Consider the following 24,576-nt stretch of genomic DNA (forward strand, 5'->3'; position numbering starts at 1 on the left):
TTTTCACAAACGACCATGATATCATCGGTAGTAACCGCCGTTCATTACAACAAAAAAAGGATTTTTACGACGCGCAATGAATGCCGTAAAAACTCTTCTACGACGTGCAGCGCGCGTCATATTATGATCAGTCATGGAAAGTCATTTATTTTCAACGACATGCTTCGTACGCCGTTAAAAACTATTTAACAACAATTTTTGTGTGTCGTTGTTACTCATTCTACGACATGCTATAATACGCCGTTAAAAACTATTTAACTGCGAATTTTGTGCATCGTTGTTACTTTTTCTATGACTACTTTTGCACGTCGTTAATTGGTGAGACAAATAACAATGCTGATTGCGAGTCGTAAAATATGTAATACAACGACTTATTATGCCTACTGTAGAATATGCAGTTTTTTATTTTTATTTTAAAATTCAGTAAGTTGTATTTAACCAATTTTGTACAATCTAACAAATATTACAAACAAGCATCACAAAATATCAATCAACCATCAAATATTGTTTAAAACATCAAAAGAAACTATATCCATAAATTATTAACATTTAACAATTGTCTATACATTCCAAACACTCGAAAACTATATCCTTAAGTTTTTAAATTGTACAAAAAGTTTAAACCATCCAAAACTATGCATATCTAACTTTCTAAACATATCGACAACTATTAAGAGATTATCTAAAACTACTAACAACAGTTCCTATAGCAGTTGCAGCAGCATCAGTAGCAAATCTACTTGCTCCTATCATAGGGACGAAGGTGCCCAATGTATGTCACCTAAACCCGCGACGATAGTTGGAGTAACTAACCCTGTTGCATTTCTTGTCTGCATGACAAAGGAAACTTCACATAAGTACAAAAATCGACTCAAGGGCAAAAATATTTCTTGAGGTATTAAGAAATGATCGAGAAATTTTAAAACATCAACAAAATATTTCCAAAATTAACAAGATAATTCAATGGCCCCATAAAAGTAATGTCATAACGAAAAATTAGCAAAAATTCAAGATCTCAATAGTCTCAACGTATATCCACACAAAGAAAAATCTTTTTTTTTTTCATACCTCAAATAAAGTTACCTCTAATGAAGTTACCTCTTTTGCTGCAATGTTTCTAGAGGGAAATGAGTAAGAATCTTCAAACAAACCATTACGTTTGTACAAGGAAAATATAATATACTACTAAATCCAGGCTAGAAAAAACTCAAGAGAAAAATTAAATTTAAAAAGAGAAAGAGGTGGAATTAATCTACTTCAACGCAACACCTACTTGGGACTTGCATGATTATGTTAAAGGATCTCTATGTATGAGGTTTAGGTTTGTATAGGTTTTATCCATTACCATTGTAAGTTTCAAAATAAAAAGTCCAAGTCAAATTAGAGTCTATATTGTTTACAAGTTTAAAAAGAAACTTTCAATCCATTATAGAAGAAATTTAGGTAAGTTTTAGTAGCTTTAGGCACTTTTTGGGACAATGTAATATAATTCTACCTAAATACTTAGTAACAAATACATAAGATAAGGAACTACAGAAATAATCCATAAGCTAATCTTTTTCTTCTTCTCTAATTTTTCACTAGTAACTAATTCAATCACAAGCTATTACTAAAGAATGGGGGCACTTTTATAAAATATGAAATTGAGCTCAAATCAAATTTCAGTGTCATATTCATTTTAGTTTCAAGTTAACCATTCCATGTGATGATAGTTGTCAGAGAAAACCTTAAATACCCATGTGATGATAATTGTTAGAGAAAACCTTGAACACTAGCCTTTTTTGTAATCACATTAAATTCATCAACTGTTATTTGTTACCAGTCCTTAGAATTCTGACATAAGCAGCAAGACAAAAGTAAAATACCACGCTCATTTCATAGAAAAATTTTAATCCTTCAGTGAAAGAAAAGACACTTTATACAAAATCAATTGTTTGGTTTCATAATTTTTTTCCTTTTTATTGGCATGTAGGGAAGAAGGTGAAGTTGATGTCTGAACTCTTAGACAACTGAAACCGAAGCAAAGAAACTATCATGCAAGTGTTCTTACATGAACAAAAAAAAGAAAAAAAAAAAGCATTCAAAAGGCGTGTGCATAAGTTAGCCAAGAATAAATTATATTAACCATTCCACTTAAAAAGTCAAGCCAAACTGATATTAGTCATGCATGTCAAAAGAAAAAAATAAACGAGAGAACTCGAAAAACTGATATTAGTCATTTATCATTTATTAAAGTTGCTTGATAGATAAAATTGCTTCTTAAAAAAGTTAAGAGAGAGAGAGAGAGAGAGAGAGAGAATAAAAGGAATGATAGTGCAATTTTCTTGAAGGCATATAACAAGCATTGGATGCGAATAATGTTTTGTATCACCAAAAGGCCAAACCCAATTATCTATAAGTAATATAATTGGTTAATAATTAGAGAAAATATGAGATAAAGTGTAACATTTAATATCCTAATTAATTGCCACATCATTAAACTTAAAAAATGAATCTAATTTTTTTTCTTGAGTAGCAATGCTCAAAATTTAAATATAAAATTGTCAATGCATTTGTGTTTGTACCTTAGATATAAATCACATTAATAATTCATTCAACACATGGCACCTGTTGGTCTTTGACATGTAGCCATTTGTAAAAGAGAAAGATAAAGGCCTTGCCCAAGAGCCAAAGTCATTACCGCCAGAAAGGGTCGAAGTTCATTAAAGTTTTTCGAAGGTCCAAAGTTGTTCAGGGTTTTTGGAAGGTGAAGGAGTTTCATCATCATTTATCATCATCATCAAATAATAATAATAGGAATTATCATATGTCCCATGATAGAGGTATTTGTTGCCAAAAAGTATGCCAATCCTTGCTTCCCATCTTCCATTATGATGATGTCTGCTTATTGACATAAAAATACAATAAGTAAAAAGAACAACACATTTGCCATCTTGAATTTGTGATAAGAAAATAGGCAACTTGAGCTATATATGGATTATAATAGTGGCAAAAATGCCAAAATTTAAATTATAAATAAATTAACATTAAATCGACAATCAATCCTTTACTTACATCTCAAAGTCAATAATTAAAATTTGTGTTCATAAAATTTGAAGAAATATTAAAAAGAAACAAGTTGTGTGTTGAATCATATCATGCATTTGATTAGGAGACTTATAGTATTATTGGAAAAAAATAGGTTTAGCTTTCTGTTGATAACGACCACACACACACACGCAAAAAAAAAAAAAGGAAAATTATCAAAGAACTGTTTTTTCAATGATAGACAAATAAACAAGTAATTAACAAATAATATGCAATTCTTTTTGTTACCTTGCAACTCCTCTATATTTTGACACTCCTCGAGAAAAAGCACTGCTTTTCCTGCAGGATCAACACAAAAATTTACCTTAATTCAAAATATATAGTTTATTACTTTTCTTTCCTATAGCTTTTAATTAGTAATGAAGTTTACCTTCTCAGTGATCCAATAAATTCATCTCTAGATATACCCTCCATTTCTATCAGTTGTTTTTGGTAAGTTGGTAACTATATTTATTAATGCTTATCACTTAATTTGTTAATCTTAATAGAATAGGTGAAGAAATTATAGGCCAAAAAATAAAATCAAAAAAACTCTCTAAAGGCAATGAATATTAATCACCGGAAAGTTGAGAATGGTTTATGGACCCCAATATTTCAATGCAGCCAAATCATAAATAAGCATAAGCAGCAGCTTCTTCATCATCATAGGCACCTGAATTACCAACACCAAAAATAAAATAAGAGCCACTGAGTGACCATATTCCTAGAAATAATTAAGAAATAAATGAACTATATTAATTGGAACATACCAAGATAGACTGCATCATTTCATTAGGATTCCACAAACCCAGCACCACCAATGCAATAAGCATAAAGAAATTAATAAAATTGCTATAAAGATATGTTTATGAAGAAATAAATATATATACATAATATGAGGAGAGAAGTGATATTGAACCTTGTCTTCCTTTCTTGTTTTGTGATTCATTCCAAGCTTGTAATCTGATAAGTATCTCAATTTCATGGTTGTTTAAAGCAAATCAAAAGCCATAGGAAATAAGCACAACAAAATACACCCATCTTAGCCCCATTGGGTGGGTAAATTGGGTACAAACCTAAAATATTTGCACAAAGTAGCTAACCTCATGAACGAAACTATAACCTCAAATTTAAAAGACTAGGCTTTTAACACTGAACCCTAGCCCCTAAACCAGAGGAAACAACAAAACTCTAAATTCCATACTTACTAATAGAAGAAACCCACAAAACCCAATTTCAATAGAATGGAAACTTACTGAATGTATCTTCAAAATCATCATTTGATGGAAGTAAGAAACTGTCTCTTTCTCTGGTCTCCAGCTCATTGAACAGAGCAAGATCGTCATTTTTCTCCCTAAGGAGTATCCCGCCCTCGAGACTGCGCCCTCTTCTGTGATTATCCCCTCGGATCTCCCTCACAGGGGAACACCTCATCACTGGAGAATGAGGCATCTCCACCTTCCTATTTCACTGCACAATAACACTTCAAGCTTCTATAAAATCGAAATGAAAAACCTCACTAAACCCTCCTAATCGATAACCAGAACCAAACTCAAGTCCCAATTGATATAAATATGAGAGTCAAAATGAACTCAAACTCAATCAAATTCAATCAACTTCACTTCCGTTTCCATAAAAAATCTATCTTGCATTTAAATTGGCTTGAAACTCACTCAGCAACATCAAAAATCATCATAATAATTGAAATTCCAGTGCCACTTGAAATGCGAAGCCATAACAACCATATCTACACATCAATCAAACAACTTTCACGAACCCTAGATTTCTCAGATAGTCATCCCGACAACGACAGTTACACCAAACAAACCCTAATTGAACACTTCCATACAGCAGAGCACTCTCTAGAGACAACATTACAAGCAAAGAACTGTCATTTCAACAAATTCACAGTTGTTGAGGTAAAAAAAAAAGAAGCTTCAAAATGGTGGAATCTGACCCATCATTAGAATAAGCTAGACGATGTTAGGGTTTTGAAATTGGGTAAGATAGACGGAAAGAGATTGAAATTGAGAGGCAGATTGTTTGAGAGAGAGAGAGAGAGAGAGGGGGGGGGGGAGATGAAGATTGTAAGATACCTGATGGGGTTTCAACTTTGGCAAAAGTAGCAGCCCAGGTAGCAGAAGTACGTAGGTGAAGATGATGCAGGTGGCTCACTAGTGGTCACGGTGGCGCAATGGCAATAGTGGAAAGTTGTGGAGTAGAGAAGAGACAGAGGATTAGAGAGTAAAGGGATGAAGAGAGAGGCAGTGTAGAGATACTAGTATATGGAACGAAAGCTAGAGGTTGGTTTTTTTTTTTTTTTAGATTGATGTTGGGGGCCGAAGAGTTAGGGCTTTTAATTTTAATTTTTTTTTTTAATTTTTTAGTGTTTGGCCCTCAAATTTTTTATTTTGGCATTACTTTTTTTTTTGTCGTACCTTTCACAGCAACAATTACATGTCGGGGAAAGTACAATATTTTAAACGACTGACTTTTTGTGCATCGTGGAAAGTATAATTTTTAACGACCGGCTTTTTGTGCGTCGTGAAATGTTCAATATTTTTAACAGTTAGTGTACGCGTGTCGTGTATAGTTAATGTATTAACGACATCTCATATGCACGTCATAGAAAATTTTATTATTTACGACTAATGTTGTAAGCCGTAAAAAAATCGTAGTTATTAGCATTCATGAACTATGCAATGCGCACGTCATGGTTGAGAAATTATTTACGACATGCAAAAAAAGCAAGTCGTAAAGTGAGAAACCACAGTTTGCATTTACTGTATGTTGTTGATGTGAAGCCGTAAAAACTCTGTTTTCTTGTAGTGGCTGTGGCTGTGTCTTCTTGCTTCTTATCCACACTTTTGTCACGCCTTTTCTCCTTGTACTTGAGCATTCGACATTCCCGCTTCATGTAACCTTTTTCATGGCAGTAATAGCACTCAATGTCTTTCTTTTGAAAAAGAACCATCTCTTGATTTTTCACAGCTTTGATCACGACCATGAGGAGTCTTACTCCACCCCCTTGTTTTGCTTCAGCCTCTCACAACAAATGCTTCTGAATAAGAGGAACCCGTTGATTTTCTTCTAGTTTCTTCATTCAACAAGCTACTAGTGACTTGGCTCATTATGACAACTCCATCGGGTGCCGAATTACTAACTGTCACAACCAAAGTCTCCCAACTTTCGGACAAAAAACTAAGTAGCAGCAAAGCCTGCAACTCATCATCAAAAATAATTTTCATAAAAGCAAGTTGGTTAACAATACTCTTTATTTCATTCAAATGTTCTGGAATAGGGCTACCCTCTTTATATTTTAAATTAACCAACTTACGAAACAGAAAAACTTTATTTGTGGCTGACTTCCTATTATAAAGGCCTTCTAATTTTTTTCATAAATTATGTGCTGAAGTTTCAGTAGCAACATGATGAAACACACTATCATTAATCCATTACGGATAACACCAACGGCTTTGCAATTAAACCTCTTCCATGTATCATCTTGCATACCCTTAGGTTTGCCATTGTCACCCTCAATAGGCCCATACAAATCTTTACAAACTAATAGGTCCACCATTTTAGTTTTTCAAGTTACTCAATTACTTCAATTGAAGCTAGACATACGACCCACATTCCCCTCCATTAATTTACACAAATAAATAAACTCAAATAAATCGTAAGCTCTGATACTAGTTGTTAGGGAAAATATATGATTTCCCACAAGTAAATCGAGCAATGGGAATAAAAACTAATGCAGAAAAAATAAATCAATAACAACACAAGAATTTTACGTAGTTCTCTCAATGTGAGGTTCGTCCACGAGATCGAAATCTGATTCCACTATCAACCAAAGAGTTTCTAAACGATTACAAACGAGATACAAATGGTCTCACAAACCACCCTTAGGTGAATTCCAAATAATCACAAATAAACAAGAAGAAAGACCTCACCAAATAGACGAATAAATTATCTTCGAAACAGAGTTGTAGAAGACCCAAAATAATATATCCAAATCAACACCAAACACCGAACCAGACGCTTCAAAGCAGAGCAGCAACGAAGGGACAAATTCTTGAATTTGACCAAGTCAAATACATAGCAACAATCAACACCAATTGAAACCCACCAAATTGAGTTATACACCAAGCACTCTCACTGAAAAGAATTTGCTGTTGTCACTCCCCTCCGGGAAAAAAACAAAGATAATATTTATATATTGTTGAATTTAGAGTTTTTTTTTATCAAAACCCTAGCTATTACCAAACTGATTATAAAACACCCATTGGCCCTTCAAAAGTTAGGTATAATATATTAAAATATATTATAACCAACACCAAACCAAACTAAATATTTTAATAAATCAATTGGGTCCCATACTCCAATAAGGAGGTATACCCAACACTAACCTTAGCCCCACTTTTGACATCTTTGACAATAATCATTTCCAAAACTGTGGGATCATCCCCAGAAGAAGAACACTCCAAGTTACCACCATTAGAAGCACCCTTTCTTGATTAAGAATTTTGAGATAATTGTCCACAGTCACCAATATTTTAATACTCATCTCTTTTGTGGTTGTCTTCACTATCATCTGTACTTTCATACTCATCACTTTCGTGGTTGTCTTTAGCATCATCTTCAGGTGCAAGATGAGAAGATATAGAGGCAAAGTGCACATCTTCAGCTCCTGTTTGGTGATTGAAACTAGAAATCATTAAAGAATTAATGAATCAAGCAACTTCTTGACAAGATAATTTATCAAGAAATTCATTTAAAAAAAAAAGTCAAGGAAATAAGAGGTTTCAATAAGCAATTCATACCTTAAAAAAACCATCATAAGCTTTTCTTACATGCATTTAGCAATGATGGAAGCTTATGAACCACAGATAATTCTGTAAGGGAATCACTATATCCGTGTTTACCCATATTGATACCAAAACTCCTCAGATACTTGAAAATCGTTATCAATACCTTAAAAGCATATCCACAATTAGAATTAATATTCTTTAATCTTAAATTAAGTATTGTATATTGTTTGGACACTCTATGTACTGATCTCTCTTGAAATTAAGATGTGTCATGCAGCATTAGATTATAACTGTGAGATTGAATGCAAGAATACTGCCTATTAAAACCAGCTCTGTACGCCCTACTTGACAAAGAACACTCTTGTTGGCAATTTGACAAGCACATTATCTACAAAAGTTTATGCGCTATTGTTAACAACAGTTCAATCCTAATCGCTACATTCATTAAGAGACTTCCATTCTCAAAAAAATTTACCTTAAAGCTCATTAATATTGTTGTTAAAAGCATTCAATCCAAACAAACCCATCAATAAAAAATGCCCACGAATATTAATGTAAAATCATATAAAAAAATCACAATTGATTAAATAAAACAAAAAAGCAGACACACATGCAAAATGGGTCTAATAAGAGAAGAAAAAAATATTGATAAGAAGTAAAAGTTTTCAAATTGAAACATAAAGGAAAGAGGAAATACCTGGCAAGAACAACGGTGGCTAACAGTGGTGTGGTAGTAGGCCAGTGATTACCCTATTTTCAAAATCACAAAATAGGGTCTAGATTTTCGATTTGAATAAGTATATATGGACAATTGAGTAGAGGTCTCTGTTCTATATACATAAGTATAAAGACAAATATATATAGTTGTGCATAAATGTGTTCAGCAGAATCAAGGAACATGTTCAAATACCTAAATTCAGTTCTCTTGTTTTGTGAGTTTGAGAGGACAAGGACTGACAATCAAATGTAAAAAATTGATAGTTTAGTAGTGTTCAACTTCAACCTCATGAGATGACTTGAACCCAGAGAGAGAGAGAGAGAGCTGAAGATAGGGTAAAAGTGTACCTAGAGACTTTATCCCACAATGGACCCTTCTGGTTACTCTCCTTGAACTTAGAATCAAGCCTCGATCTAAATGAGAGAAGCAGCGAAGAGGGAGAGGCAGAGGGGGAGAGAGAGAGAGATAGAGGCGCTGGTTTGTGGTTTGGAAACCAAATATATATTTATATATATATTACGCCATTAGCGACTGAAAATTTTTAGTCGCTAATTAATTTTGTAAATCCCTAAAAAATTTGATATATCTCCCTCCAAATATTTTAGTTTTTTGACGACTAAAATTTCTTTTTATCATTGAAAATAAGTTTTTGGCGCCCAAACCCAAACTTTTGGTCGCCAGAGAAAAAAAAAATTATTTTCCATTCAGCGACTAAATGGTTTTAGTAGCCAAAACTTAATATACGGCGACTAAAAAAATTTTGTCGCTGAAAATAAGTTTTTGGCGACCAAACATTTGGTTGCCAAAGATAAAAAATAATTTTTTATTTTCTATTAGGCAACTAAATGGTTTTAGCAGCCAAAACTCAATATAAGGCTGTAGCTCGACTTTTCGTGCTCCTTTCGGATACGATAGCCCTACAGTTCGGACTCTCGTGGTTCTGAATCTGATCTCACAAGTGCAATGTGAAATAAATAAACACAAAAGAGTCCAAATTCGGCAAATTTTTTGAAAAATAAATTTTGAATCAAAATGCCAAAAATGGACTGTTTTGCCAGATTATAGAGTCGCCACCTAAATATTTTGGAAAATTTAGGAAACCCATGACTCGTGCCAAAGGCCACGTGTCCGTCATCACCAAAGTGTCTTGGCTCGGGAACTTAGGTACGAGAGGGGAAGGTCATGAATTGAGCACCCCCACTCGCCTGATCAAAGATCGGCCTCTAGTAATCATGATGTGATTCTTATTTACATTACATGCTCTTGTTTCAGTTATTAAGCTAACATTAGTATGTGTTGCACACAAGTATAGACTAATTTGCAAAAGTTGGAACACTTCGATTCATGTTTGTTTTTTGAAAATTGTTTCGAATATGTACCACTTGAAAAAGTGATCACATATGTACATTACTCAAATTATTGCAATTCAAGTAATTAGCCTTCATCCACAGGCATTCAAGCAAATATAGCACTTAAGCACTTAGCCTCACGGTAAGCATGCTAGACATGGCAACAATCACACTCATACAATATGCTAAAGCATAAAAATGCTCACCTCGTACTTCAAGGCAAGCCAAAAGAATCAAAAGGGTTAGAAAACATGCATGCCCCTAACTAATGCAATATGATTAATGCAACAGATACAATGATGCAACTAATAGACTTGGCTACTAATTATGCCATTTGAAACAACTTGATAGCATGTGGTTTAAACACGTATTCAATGAAGCATGCAAACTACAATGCTTTGTTAGAATGATGAACCGAGCCTCAATGCATGTACGACAAATGGATGTAAATCATGGAATATGCTAAAAGAAACATGATGTTCTACACTATCCATCATAAGCAAGTAAATAAAAGGGAGAAAGACGTAAGGTTAAACGACATACACATTATTACAATTTGGCCCTCGCACAAGAGAGTCCAAATGAATAATCTAGCTAATTAATTACCTAATTAACTAACTATTACAAACCCAAATGAAATAAAAATTAACTAATTAATACAACAACAAATTTAACTAACTATTCTAACTAATTAATTACAAGTCCGTTATATTACAACACTAATATTACAACATCACTTCACGGAACCTGAGAATCGAGGGACGACTCATGCATGGATGTAGATTTCTACCCGATAATGCTCTCCGTTTTGTTACCAAAATGCCTCTGTTGCACAGTTGGAAAATTGCACTGTGTTTTCACCTTAGCCTCTGCTCTGCTCTGCTAGAAAAACGACACTGCCTGGCTAGAAAAAGTGGCTAGCAACCCAGAAGTAGTAGCCGGCGGGCCATTAATAATGGGTTGTGGTCCAGTAAAAGTGGCCTACCGACCACTGATGTTGGTTCTTTCGTACAGCAACAGAGGACAAACAGAGCACAAACTAGAGTATTCTCAGGGGATGTTTGTCCACCCTGCCTCTCATTATCAGCAAACAGGTCAAAGGAGGGGTATACTCTATTTGCAAATCATCAATCGACGTAATTTCATTGCATGATGACTTATGAATCAAGGGACACAATTTCAACAAATGGTAAGGAAAGACCAACAAAACCTCATCTCTATCATGGATTGATCAAAGGAAGTGGTTGACCTTGGAAACTTGAACCATTTCATCACTAACAAGTATGGAATGACTTAAGTTTTCATGTGTTCAATTAACATCCGATTGAACACCAAATTACCTTAGTATCTTGTTCCATTTTAGTCCAAGTTTTATTACTTCATTTTAATTACCTTCTATTCCTTAATCCATTTAGTCCAAAAATGAAGATTAAGTTCTGTAATGGAAAGAAATGTCAAACGAAGGGTTGTTTTAGGCATGAGAAAGATGTCATGCTATTGGTAATGAACCTCCGAAAATATTAAACCATTAAGCACAACGACCTCAATCTCAAGCTTAAACAATCCATCGATTGAAACAACTCTCAAAACAAATGAAAAATCAAGAAATGCGGGAGGTTACAGAGGTGCTTAAAGGTGAACACAAGTATGGAAAGGTTGAAATAAATACTATCAACTCAAATAGGTTGGTGTCTAATGCCTAAAACATTAAACCTATGAGGACCATTACACTACAAGCATGCTATACAAAGCATAAATGAAACTAACAAATAAAAATAGCCCTAAATTAAGCTAAAACTGTGATGAAATTCACATGGAAAAGCTTGAAAAAGTTAGTTACAATATTGAGGAATTTAAGCTAGTAAACAGGCACAAGGAGGGGAGGCTAACCCCTCTATTTTTGAAACATCAAAACTGCATGTTAGCCTCTGAAAACCTCTAAAAATCAGTGGTAAAAAGCTTAAAAAGAGTTGAGGAAGAGATAGGAAATACAAGTGTAAAGGCTTAGGAGACAAGGTTCAAAGAATGGTGATTAACCCCTTTACCTTTAATAGTCTTAAACCACAAGCTTCAGCCCATAAAAATAGTGTAAAAATAGTTCAAAAATAGCAAGAAAATATAGGAGAGAAATAGTGCAAAGATGCTCAAAATTATACCTCTTGAAGCAAGGCAACTCTTTTGTTAACAAACCCACAAGTTCTCACTCTCAATGGCTGAAATTTGGACTCAATAATCTCAGCAAGGAGAGTTCCAATATTGGTTTAGGAAGTATTTGGGTAAGGGGTGTGTGTTGCAAGATAGAGACAGAGAGAGAATTTCAAGTTTTGGTCCTTAAAGAATTTTTGTAACCTCAAAACATGAGGGAATGTCAAGTATATATAGAAAAGCAGTCTCTTAGGTCGCAAATATCTATATAGGAACAATTGGAGCTTTTGGGGGACAGTTGGCCAAAAATATTTGCGGTTTACACAAGTGGGTGGCTGGCCACAAACAGTGGGTTTCCGGCCACAAAAATCTGCTTCCAGACCCGACTTCAAACGGGTATATCTCCGTCATCCGGACTCGATTTTAGGTCATTCTTGAGTCTAAATTAAAGTCCCAGAAGTATAATTTCCAATGGAGATAGCCTTACATCTAAATTCTAAGTTTTCAAAGAGATATGCCTATTTTAGTGAAGGTTGCTCATTTCTCTCGTAATCGGATTAATGCCTAATTATCAACATCATGTTAACCGCTTATTTTTTAAGAAACAAATGTGCTCTTGTTACAGAGTTACTGATGTCCAATCAATTTATTTTTTTGCATAAATAATGTACTCAATAAATTCTAAATGAACGATTCGGATTATAAAAAAGACTCGAAAAAAACTCTCACCGAAATGTGACTGTTTGGTAAAGTTATGAGAAAGTGATTATAGATTATAACTTAACAGATTATGACTTACAGCTGTGCACATAAACTGTTAACCTCTTTGGTTCAGCTATGGGATTATGAATTTAAGCAGCAATGTAGTGTTTGGTTGATAAGTTGTAAAATAGTTTTTCACTGTATAATTGTCCTTTTTGCTCTTATATGATATAAAAATGATAATTTTGTCATTTTTTTAAGTTTTAATTTAAAAAAAATTATTTCATTAATAAAAGTTAATATAATTACTATTAATTAGTATCAATTAATATAAAAATTGATACATTTAATACTAAAATTATTAATTAGTATCAATTAATATTAACAATTAATTTTTTTGTTCCTATTTCTTTTTCTATTTTTTTCTTTTCTTCTCTTAATTTTTTTTTTCTTTTTCTTCTTTCTTTTATTTTTTATTTTCTTTAGAACAATTGTTAGAACAATTAATAGAACAATTGCTGTGGGATTATATTCCATTAATAGAACAATTATTTAATTAGTGTTTCATTATTTTCATTATTTGTTGTGGGATTATAAATTGTTTTTATTAATAGAACAATTGTATTTCATTAATTTAAAAAATATTAATTAGAACAATTGTTTTTTTTATATTATTATTACAATACCAAAGAAGTTATTTAATTGAAATAAATTTATATCAATATTAATTGAAATAAAATTGTGCAATTTATTTAAATTGTGAAATAAATTGTGCAATTTATTTAATTTTGTTTAATTTATTAATTCATTACAATTAATTATTATTATTGTTTTTGTTATTTAATTTTTATTTTTTTAATTATTATTTTTATTATTTTGTTTTTAATTATTATTTTTGTTTAATTTATTTAATTTTTATTATTGTTTTTTTCTTCTCTTCCTTCATGAACCATCCGTACGCCACCGGTGGTCTGCAACCCTAGCCACCGTCGTCGCTGGTTCAGATCGACAGCAGCACAACAGAGATGGGAACTGGTGAGAGAGAGAGAGATGACGGCAGTACGACAGCGATTCTGGTTCAGATCGCGATTGTGGGTTTTGCCTTGAGATCGCGACAACGGTGACTCTGGGTACATAGATCTTCATCTTCATCGACGATCAACCCAGATCTTCATCTTCATCAACGAGCAATCCTGATCCCGTCGTGTCGTCATCCCCGTTGCAATCGTGCTTCCAAACCCTATCGACCCAACCATGCATACACACAAAGAGAGAGAGAGAGAGAGAGAGAGAGAGAGAGAGAGATTGCAGATCTTCATCTTCATTGACGACCAACCCAGATCTTCATCTTCATCAAAAGCAACCCAGATCCCATTGCGGTAAGAGAGAGAGAGAGAGAGAGAAAGAGCACAACGTTGAAAATCGCCTCCACACACCGGAAATCGCCAATCAGTCTCTAAGAAGAGTGAACAGTGTTTTCACTGTTATTTATATAGTGGGCATTTGGTAATATTTGAGATTGATGAGGGGCATTTAAGTCATTTTGCCCCTCAATTCTAGTTGCCCACTTAAGCTACTTTAGAAGAGCACCTCTGGAGCCACTCAAAGAATAATCTCCTTTTTGACTTAATTTAAGCTAAAAATTGATCACTTAAGCTAGACCAAACACGCAAAAACTACTTAATTTAAGCTAAAAGCTTAAATAAACTAATTTTAAGCTCTACCAAACAGGGCTAATATCTAACAAGGAACCCCCATAAGCAAATATGCAAACTCCGATGGGATTCAAGTCAAACGGAGGTCGCCATTGCATGTAAAACATTGAAAACCTGTAGGAAGTGCCTTTATTACCTCAGAGACAACTTTGAAGTAATACTGCCAATTTCCCTACCACTGAGTTACCATATAGCCTTCCAGAAACCAAGTGTTGATCAAGGAAAAATGGAGTTGAATGAACATCGCCACTGCGACCGGAGAAACCTAAAATCAACTTAACCACTACATCCTGTATTTGAAGTATGAATTTGGATAGAAATTTGAAAAGAAAGAGAGAAAAGTTAAGTGTAATGTAAATGAAATATAATTACATTTCACATACTTTTTTTCCTTTTTCTTTTCAAATCTCTTCCCAAATTAATTCTCCAAACACAACATTATGGGATATCCTTTCTCATCTGGAGAGGATTTATTCAATTTTGAAATGCCCAAAAAGTTGTTGGGAGCTTTTTTTGTTTCATGTATAAAAGAACAACAGAGCCAAGAAAATGTCATCTACAATACAATATGTTGTATGGGTTGCGAATGTCATCCAAATGGATTCAGGATTCGAACTTCGGGGACGCAAAAGCACACAACTTTTTATTGAAAAAAATTATAATAAAAGTTTAAACTAGTATAAAAAAGAAAATAATATTGCTCTACTATTAATTGGATATTCTTTGTTAACAGAATTGATAACAAAAATATAATTGGACATATTTGTTTTTTATTTGCATTAACTTAACAAAAATAATAATATTATTATGTCGCCGTCTACTAGAGTTAATTATTTGAAAAAATTGTAACCACCACTTTTTATAATATATATAAAAACATTTACGATAGGCTCGATATTGAAACTTTAAGTAATATCTTTTTCAATAAATATTGTTACAAAATCATCTTCCATCTTATTACACAATTTAGTTTCGAAAAATTTTCATAGTTGAAAATGTATATTTTTATGAGTAAAATTATAATCTATTTCAATAAGCGGTATTAAATTTTATGAACTTACTTTTAAGAATGTCATGTTGCAATTTTTTTTATCTTTTTTTTTTCCAAAAACAATAAATATTCACAAGAGAAATCTTGCATTTTCATCATATTTTCTGTTTGTATAACCATTTCATACAAAACCTAGCTAGCTGATTTCCTTTTCCGTTAGGAAGAAAATTATTAAGAGCAAAAACAATCATTTAAAAAATTTCTCGAAAATTAACTGCTTTTGTCAAATTTAGTGTGATGTGAATTACCTCTAAGTATGGGAAATTTACCCAATAAGGAAAATGATATATAAATTCATTTCTTAGAACCAATGATGTATAAAAGTTATGATTAACTAATCATGCAAAGTAGTACTGCATATTCGCTATCAAATAAGAAATTTGTTTAATGGAAGGAAGATGGTGGAAACCAGTGATTAGGAGAAGATCAGTGAGTTATCAGCAAGCTAGATTAAGGGGACCAGGATTGTTCACCGTTTTCGTAGACAACTTACCAGAATCGATGGAACCAAGAGGATTGCTCAACCTATTTAGTAACTATGGAGTGGTGAAGGATGTATTTATTCCAAAGAAAAGAAGGAAAGTTTTGGGAACAAGATTTGGGTTCATTTGATATGATTGTCAGGTTGCAGCAAGCATGGCATTCAAAAAATTGAAGGGTTGTGGTGTGATGATAAGGAACTGAAGGTACGGATGGCTACATACGAAAGTAAAGTTCAGAATCCGAAGATGCAGGAGTCAGGAAAGGAGAATACCAGTGTCATCAAATAGAAGGTGCAATGGCAAACAATAGATGGGGGTAAAGGTCAGAGCTCTTATGCGGACGCAGTACGTGGATTAAATAGAGATATCAATAGGATATATGTTCAAGCTGAAGAGGTTTGGTAATGGTTGGCTTCATGAGAGTCTAGTAGTTCAGCTACAAGCATTCTTTATCTTTGTTAATTTTAAAAAAGAGTGTAGTAAAAGAGGGTTAAAGGAGGTGAATGTCATATGAATGGTGCATATCAATGGAGGAATGGGAAAAATAGAGAATGGTTGAAAATGAAAGGTGTGTTTGGTTGTTTTACTCCGGCATACCTTTTAATCTGTGGAACAGAAGAACTTTTAACAACATTGGAAGAGTTTAGGGCGAAGTAGTTCAGCTATGAGGATACAAACAACCCAGTTTCTTTTCAATGGGGTAAAGTAAGGATAATCACAAAAAACAGAGAGTTTATTAACGAAGTGGTAACACTCGAATGCAAAGGAAAGCATTATCCAGTTAGAGTGTGTGAGGAGATAGGCTTCCCAATAGGGATAACCACAGGGCTAGGCAGTACTCAGCTTAATGAGGTTATGAATTCAAATTCCAGCAGCAAACAAGATACGTTATCCGACACAATTGGTGGTTGGAAGGAACTAGTAAAGGAATGTGAAGGTGGTGATGATGTGTCACTTAGTGCTGAAATGACAAGCAGTGTTAAGGACTCATTGGAGAGGGGAACGTTTGAGCTAGCAAGAAGGGGAAGCATGGGGGCAGCATCATCATTGGGGCATCAGACGAAGGCTTGGGAAACTCAACAGGTAGGGGCTCTGGCAATAATGGTATGATGAAGATTGTGGAAAGTCCAAGAGAGAAGGTGGTTAAGAGCATTCAAAATATTGATGCCAATGTCTCCACACCCAGATTTATGAAGAGCTTGAGTGGGCCAGAAATGGTTAGGCCCAATATTAAGTTAGAAGTAGTGTTGCAGGGAGCCCAGAGTGATGCCAATCAAAGTAGGCCCAATGGTCATTCATAGTCAAACTTGAGTGATTGTATAGCCCAAACACAGTTCAATCAAGTAGGCTCATCAGCAGCCCATAAGGGTGGAGAGAGCAGCTATATAATGGTTAAAAGAAGGGTTCTTAGTAGAAAAAAGTGAAATAATGGGAGAGATAGAGGAGTTTTGTTGAAAGATAAGTCACTGCCCTTACAGAGGGGTAGAGTGCTTCCACAAAGCTTTAATAGGGGTGCTATTTTCAGAGCCACTGCGGTAGCTCTCTCAAATTCATTATCAATTAATAGTGAGTTGAATAGAAGAAGTAGAAGGTTAATTATGGAAGCTAAGGCAACAGTCCAGATGGAAAAGTCATTTGGCATAAATTTTGAAGGGAAAGAAGATGAAGCTATAGACAAAATTATTCAGATGGAAAGAAAGGATTTGGAAAGGATTGAATGCAGGAGAATGGCTGTTGATGCCTAAATAGCTGTTGCAGGGGTGCAAGTGTAATATATGGTTCCAGAAAACATTCCAAAACTCAAAGTTTAACATGATTCAAAGCTCAAATGTAAAATCAAAGCCCCAAATGAAGACCAATTGAGCCCAAATTGAAACTAAATTTCATGAATATGAAGAACATGCAAGCATGCATGAATTAAACCAATTCAACGCTTCCAACACTTGCTCTAATGAGCCAATTCTTACAAAATCAAGATGAAATCATGGTCTACTCTCAAAACATGGACATGCATGTGAGGAATTATGAACTACAACCTCATAACTTCAATATATATGTACATGCATGCAACAATTAAGCTTCAACACAACAATTTGAGCCATAAATTGGCTCTAGTCTTCAACTTTGCTCTAAACCATGCAAGAATCAATTTAAACACAAGAATGAGAAGATGAATTTCTACTTTAAGTCTTGTATTGAAGTATAGAAACTCAATTGCACAAATCCTTAACAATTTCTTTAAGTTCTCTAGCCAATTCTCTAAGTTGAACTCAATTCCTCACACTCCCTCACTCTAGTTGGCTATGGGACTCAAAATGGCTGAAGAAGTATGTTTGAAGAAGGCTCAAATGTGTTTAGATAGTGGGCCACTAGTGTGGCATTTTGGTGAATTAAGTCAATTGGTGCAATTTATCAACGTTTAATCTAATTTAAGCATACCAAATCACATTTCGGATAAATACACCATAAATCACATAAATTCTAATGATCATAAATCATCAATCAATTTCGAATTCGGCTGCCGATAAGGCCTTCAATTTGCAGTTTAAAGCATAAAACATGAACATATAATTAAACAGTCAAACAGATAGAGTTGCAATTTAACTAATATACTCAATCAATTCGGCTTCAGTTTTCAGTCAGTCAGTCAATTAACATATTTAGCCTCAGTTTAACAGTAAGCAATGGCTTATCAGTAAACAGTGGTGAGGGTTATTACAGTGTCCCCTCCTTATAAAAAGTTTAGTCCTCTAAACTCGAGTTACCTTCATTCTGGAAGAAAATAGGATTCAGAAAGAACAGTTCAGGATATCTCTTGGCCATGTCATCTTCCCTTTCCCAGGTGGCATACACGCCACCGCGGTTTTGCCAGTCAACTTTCACTAACGGGATCTCTTTGTTTCTCAACTTCTTGATCCGTCTGTTTACAATCTGAATAGGTCGTTCCTCATAAGTGTAGTCATCACTCAGCACTACACGAGTAGGCTCTATCACATGGAAAGGATCCCGGAGGTAGTCCCTCAACATATAAACATGGAAGACGTTATGCATATGCTCCATTTCAGGAGGAAGCGCAACTTGATACGCCACCGGAATGATTTTCTCAATAATTTCATACGGTCCGACGTATCTCAGCGGCAGCTTGCCCTTGACTCCAAAACGAGTCTGGCCTTTCATCGGTGTCACTTTCACAAAAACGTGATCACCCACTTCATACTCTCTGTCCCGTCTTCTGACATCTGCATAACTTTTTTGTCGGCTCTATGCAGTTTTCAATCTCTGTTGTATCAGTTTTACTTTCTCAGTCGTTTCATATACAATCTCGGGCCCAAGCAAAGGCCCATCTCCAACTTCTGTCCAGCAAATCAGAGATCTACATTTCCTGCCATACAATGCCTCGAAAGGCGCCATACCAATATTTGAATGGAAGCTGTTATTGTAGGCGAATTCAGCCAATGGCAAATGGTTTTCCCAGTTTTCCTGAAAATCAAGGACACACATTCTCAGTAAATCCTCCAGAGTCTGGATGGTTCTTTTTGACTGGCCATCTGTCTGAGGATGATAGGCACTACTCAGTCTCAGTTCAGTACCCAATGCAGTCTGTAAGATTTGCCAGAATCTCGATGTAAACTTCGAGTCCCTATCAGAAACAATGGACACAGGCACTCCATGCAGTCTAACAATCTCATCAAAATAGAGTATAGCCAATTTATCGTCATTATAAATTGTTTTGACAGGTAAAAAGTGAACAGATTTAGTCAGTCTATCAACTATAACCCAAATTGAGTCCATACCTTTACTGGAGCGAGGTAAACCCACAATAAAATCCATGGTAATATGTTCCCATTTCCACTCGGTATGGGTAAGGGTTGCAGTAAGCCTGCGGGTCGTTGATGTTCCGCTTTGACTTGTTGGCAATGAAGACATTTCGATACAAAATCAACAATTTCTTTCTTCATTCCCGGCCGCCAGAAATTCAGTTTCAAATCTTGATACATTTTTGTATTCCCTGGATGGATAGACAGTTTCGAATTGTGACCCTCTTGCAGAACTCTTCTTTTCAGTTCAGTATCATTTGGTACACACAATCTTCCCTGAAATTTCAGTACATTATTTTCAAATTTGAAACCCGGTCTCGGTTAGATTCCTGTTCTTCGATGATCTTCTTTAAGAAGTCACCCTGTTGCTATTTCTCTTTAATCTCTTCAATCAGTGCCGGTTGAACAGAAATAGCAGCTATTGTTCCACCTTGTTCTCGCAAAACAATTTCAATTTCAGACTTTTCAAGGTCACATAGCAACTCTTTCTGTCCGGTGAGTAAACAGGCTAAGCTCCCAATCGATTTCCGACTCAATGCATCGGCAATGGTGTTGGCTTTTCCCGGATGGTACAAAATCTGTAGGTCATAGTCTTTAATCAATTCTAGCTATCTCCGCTGTCTTATGTTCAATCCTTTCTGTGTGAAGAAATATTTTAAACTCTTGTGGTTGGTATATACTTCACATGTAGCCCCATAAAGGTAGTGACGCCAGATTTTCAGTGCAAATACTACTGCAGCAAGTTCCAGATCATGGGTCGGGTAGTTCTTTTCGTGCGGTCTCAGTTGTCGGGAAGCATAGGCAATTACTTTCCCATTCTGCATTAAAACACACCCCAAACCCTTATGAGAAGCATCACTAAAAATGGTAAAAACCATCCGTACCTGAAGATAGGGTAAGAATAGGTGCAGTCACTAGTCGAGTTTTCAACTCTTAGAAAGCTGATTCTCTTTGGTCAGTCCAGTCAAATGATATCCCCTTTTAAGTTAATTGAGTCAACGGTAAGGCAATTTTGGAGAAATCTTCTGTAGTAGCCGGCTAATCCCAAAAAGCTTCGGACTTCTGTCACATTTGTTGGTCTAGGCCAATTTACTACTGCTTCAACTTTCTGTGGATCAACTGAAATTCCATCCTTACTAATAACATATCCCAAAAACATAACATGATCAAGCCAAAATTCACATTTAGACAGTTTAGCAAACAGTTTCTGTTCTCTTAGGGTCTGTAGGGCAAGTCTCATATGATGTTCATGTTCTTCTCTACTCTTGGAATAAATCAGAATGTCGTCAATGAATACAACAATAAAGTCATCAAGGAATGGTTTAAAGATTCTGTTCATGAGGTCCATAAATGAAGTAGGTGCATTGGTAACTCCGAAAGGCATAACTAAAAATTCATAATGTCCATACCTCGTTTGAAAAGCAGTTTTATCAATGTCTTCTGGTTTAACTTTCAGCTGATTATATCCGGATCTGAGATCAATCTTAGAGAAAACTTGAGCACCCTATAACTGATCAAATAAATCATCAATATGCGGTAATGGATATTTATTTTTCACGGTTACCTTGTTCAGTTCACGGTAGTCGATACAGAGTCTCAGTGAGCCGTCTTTCTTTTTCACAAATAAGACAGGTGCGCCCCACGGTGAAGTACTAGGCCTGATGAACTTTTTGTCTAACAGTTCTTGCAGCTGGACTTTTAGTTCTTTCAATTCGGTAGTTGCCATTCTGTATGGAGCTTTAGATACTGGCTGTGTACCCGGAATTACATCAACAGTGAACTCAATCTCCCTATCAATCAAATCCCCTAGTAGACTATATGGGAAAATATCTGGGAATTCTCTAACTATAGGAATACTGTTCACATTAGCATTATCATTAGTAGGTGCAGTCAATACGTAACACAGATACCCTTTACACCCCTTCTTAATCAATTTACAGGCTTTCATGGATGAAATCAGATATGGAGGAGGTACTACTCCAACCCCATTAAACACAAATTCAGGTAAACCCGGTGGACGAAAAACTACTTGTTTCGTTACACAGTCTATGGTAGCATGATATTTCGTTAACCAGTCCATCCCCAATATAACATCAAAATGATCTATGTTCAGAGGCAGTAAGTCAATATACAGATGCATATCCCCAACAATAATTTCACATGCAGGGTACATATAGGCACAAGTTACAGATCCCCCAACAAGTGAAGATATAGCTAACAAATAATTCATGGGTTCTAATGGTCTACTCAATTTTCGCGAAAAAGCATGCGATACATATGAGTGTGTAGACCCCGAATCAATCAGAACATATGCATTTTGAGTACAAATAGAGAGAATACTTGACACAACGGTCTCGGTATTCTGCGCATCTCCCGGTACTAGTGCGAACACTCGGCGTTGCCTCATAGTCTCTTTCTCGGTAGCTTTGGGGTTAGGCTTTGGTGTGGCAGTCGATGCTGCTGCGCTAGGTGCAGCTTTACTAGTGGCCTGCGGGGCAGAGGGGCAGTCTTTAACCATGTGGCCCACCTTGCCACACCTGTAACAAGCTCCATATATTTTGTAATAAACCCCTTTGTGCTTCTTGCCACACTCAGAACAGGGTGGTATGGAACCACTCCCCTGGCTGGGGCAAATTGTTGACCCCGTATTCTGTTTCTTGTTCAATAGGTTATTTTTTCCTTTCTTGAACTTAAAACCCTGCCTTTTACCATGCCATTCAGACGCTGGTGCTTCAGTTTGTTTCAGTGCCTCGATGTTCGACTCAGCCATTAATGCTCGGTCAAGAACATTTACATAGTTTGGTAGCTTTAAAACATTTATTCTGTCCAGTATCGCAACATTAAGGCCGCCCTCAAACTTTCTGGCCTTCTTGTAGTCGGTGCCCACCATGTGTGGTGCATATCTAGCAAGTTCGGTGAACTTTGTTTCATATTCAGCAACGGACATGGTACCCTGTTTCAGCTGTTCAAACTCAGTCCCTTTTTTATCCCTGACACACTGAGGGAAATACTTTTCGAAGAAGGACTCCTTGAATTGAGCCCAAGTCATAACAGTATCGGTGTCGCAGACTAACATCCACCACCTTCTGGCCTCTTCTTGTAGTGTAAAGGTGGCCAATAGCACTTTGTGTGCTTCAGAACATGGAAAAACTTCGAACAATTTTTCTGTCTCAAAGACCTAAGCTTCAGCCTTTAAGGGTTCAAGGCCTCCCTGAAAGGATGGCGGTTTCATTTTGCTGAACTCCTGGGTGAGAGCAATTATATCCCCATCATTAACATTCGGTTTCAGTTGTACCGGAGGAAGAGGTGGGGGCTATTGGTTCTGCTGTTGTTCTAGTCTTGCGGTTAGTAGTTCCACCATTCTCTCCAACCTCGCCATTCTTGCCTCAGAGGATTCAGTTTCATTAGCAGTTCTTGCATTATCCATTTCACTATATGCAACATTAAAATAATAAACATAGGAAGTTGCATACTTTAAACATTTAAACATAAGCAGTTATATGTTTCAACATATTAACACATATACATGTCATGTCCACACACTTTTCATGCTCATGTGATGCCCTAATTGCTTTCCTAGGACACCCTATAGCTCATTTGGACACGTGTGTGCGGTATAACTCGTGGTTAAGTATCGCTCTGATACCACTCTGTCACGACCCAAACCCGCCCCTATGGGTTTAGCACCGTAACCGGCCAGTAATCCGAGATTACCAAAGGCCTGCTTAACAGTCAGAAAATAATACAGAGTACAGGGAGATGGCGGAAGCCAAAACAGTAAATAAACAGTGTCCAATGTGCTATGACAGTCTGTATGCAAAAAGATTTTTCATACGTATATACATGAACAATACAGAACAGTATGTACAACATTTATAGTCGACCAGAACAGGGACCTAATCCCTGGTAGACAGTACAGTACAGTACAGTGTTATCAGTCTATACAGTTATTACAAAACAGATACAGAGACAGACGGAGGAAATTAAAACACCCCTAAGCCATAACTTGGCAGGCTCGGAACCTCGCAGTGAGGCACAGTGGTTGGCTTGACAAAAAAGGAGTCTAACCCACGCTCCTAGCTCCGGTCTGGTGCCTGTGCACCTACATATATATATATATATATATATATAAACAGTGAGCTAAAGCCCAGTGAATAACATAATGCGTAAAGAGGTTAAGAATAAATGTCCTTACAATATTGAAAATAATCATTTCAATCAGTATATCAGTTATTCAGTCATTACAGTCATATGTGGTACATCCATTAGCATAGCAGTACAGTAAACAGTAGGTCTTAAGAGACCGAACAGTCAATGATGGCCATCAGTAATGGTTCCAAACATGGGAACCGACAGAGATCTCTGTAACAGTAGCAGTAACAGTAACAGTAGTTGCTAAGGATGCCACAATACAGTTCACAATTAGGACATCATTCATTTAGCAACAGTATCATTTCAGAAAACAGTACAGTTCAATTGTTCAGAAGGTAATCATATTTGAACATATCTTTACACAGTTGTTACTCACAGAGTTTTGGGCTATAGTTGAGCTAGAGCGCGTCCTCAGATGCCAACCCTACACAGTTTACAGGATGAACACACACTAAGTTCACATTCGGGAAACAAAGACTTAGTCCCTACTTTGCATTGGTGTGGTTCTACATCACTATCCTCATTAAGATGCCTTAAACTAGGCCTAAGAATGCCTAGGATGAAATG

General features: G+C 35.6%; 1 protein-coding gene across 17 annotated transcripts in view; it reads right to left on the minus strand.

Moving 5' to 3' along the window:
* Nucleotides 1-507: 507 nt before the first annotated feature.
* Nucleotides 508-24,576, minus strand: part of LOC114268873 (uncharacterized) — a 152,350-nt gene continuing 128,281 nt past the window's right edge. Inside the window, exons 1-7 of one of the 17 annotated variants that reach the window (XR_014342864.1) lie at nt 5,163-5,399; nt 4,323-4,536; nt 3,986-4,029; nt 3,647-3,739; nt 3,316-3,366; nt 2,681-2,880; nt 508-830 (exon numbers count right to left, since the gene is read on the minus strand). Coding sequence is in view for 3 of the 17 variants with exons in the window: in XM_082892784.1 (XP_082748910.1) it covers nt 2,780-2,880; nt 3,316-3,366; nt 4,323-4,518 (348 nt within the window). In the remaining 14 variants the exon portion in view is untranslated. Of the gene's footprint in view, nt 831-2,393; nt 2,881-3,315; nt 3,367-3,646; nt 3,740-3,834; nt 4,537-5,162; nt 5,405-24,576 lie in introns of those variants that run through there. The other 16 variants (XR_014342863.1, XR_014342869.1, XR_014342868.1 and 13 more) reach the window with 16 other exon arrangements.

Source organism: Camellia sinensis, chromosome 10 (assembly GCF_055761805.1).
Source record: "Camellia sinensis isolate YWXY chromosome 10, ASM5576180v1, whole genome shotgun sequence".
In the NCBI taxonomy this organism is placed as follows: domain Eukaryota; kingdom Viridiplantae; phylum Streptophyta; class Magnoliopsida; order Ericales; family Theaceae; genus Camellia; species Camellia sinensis.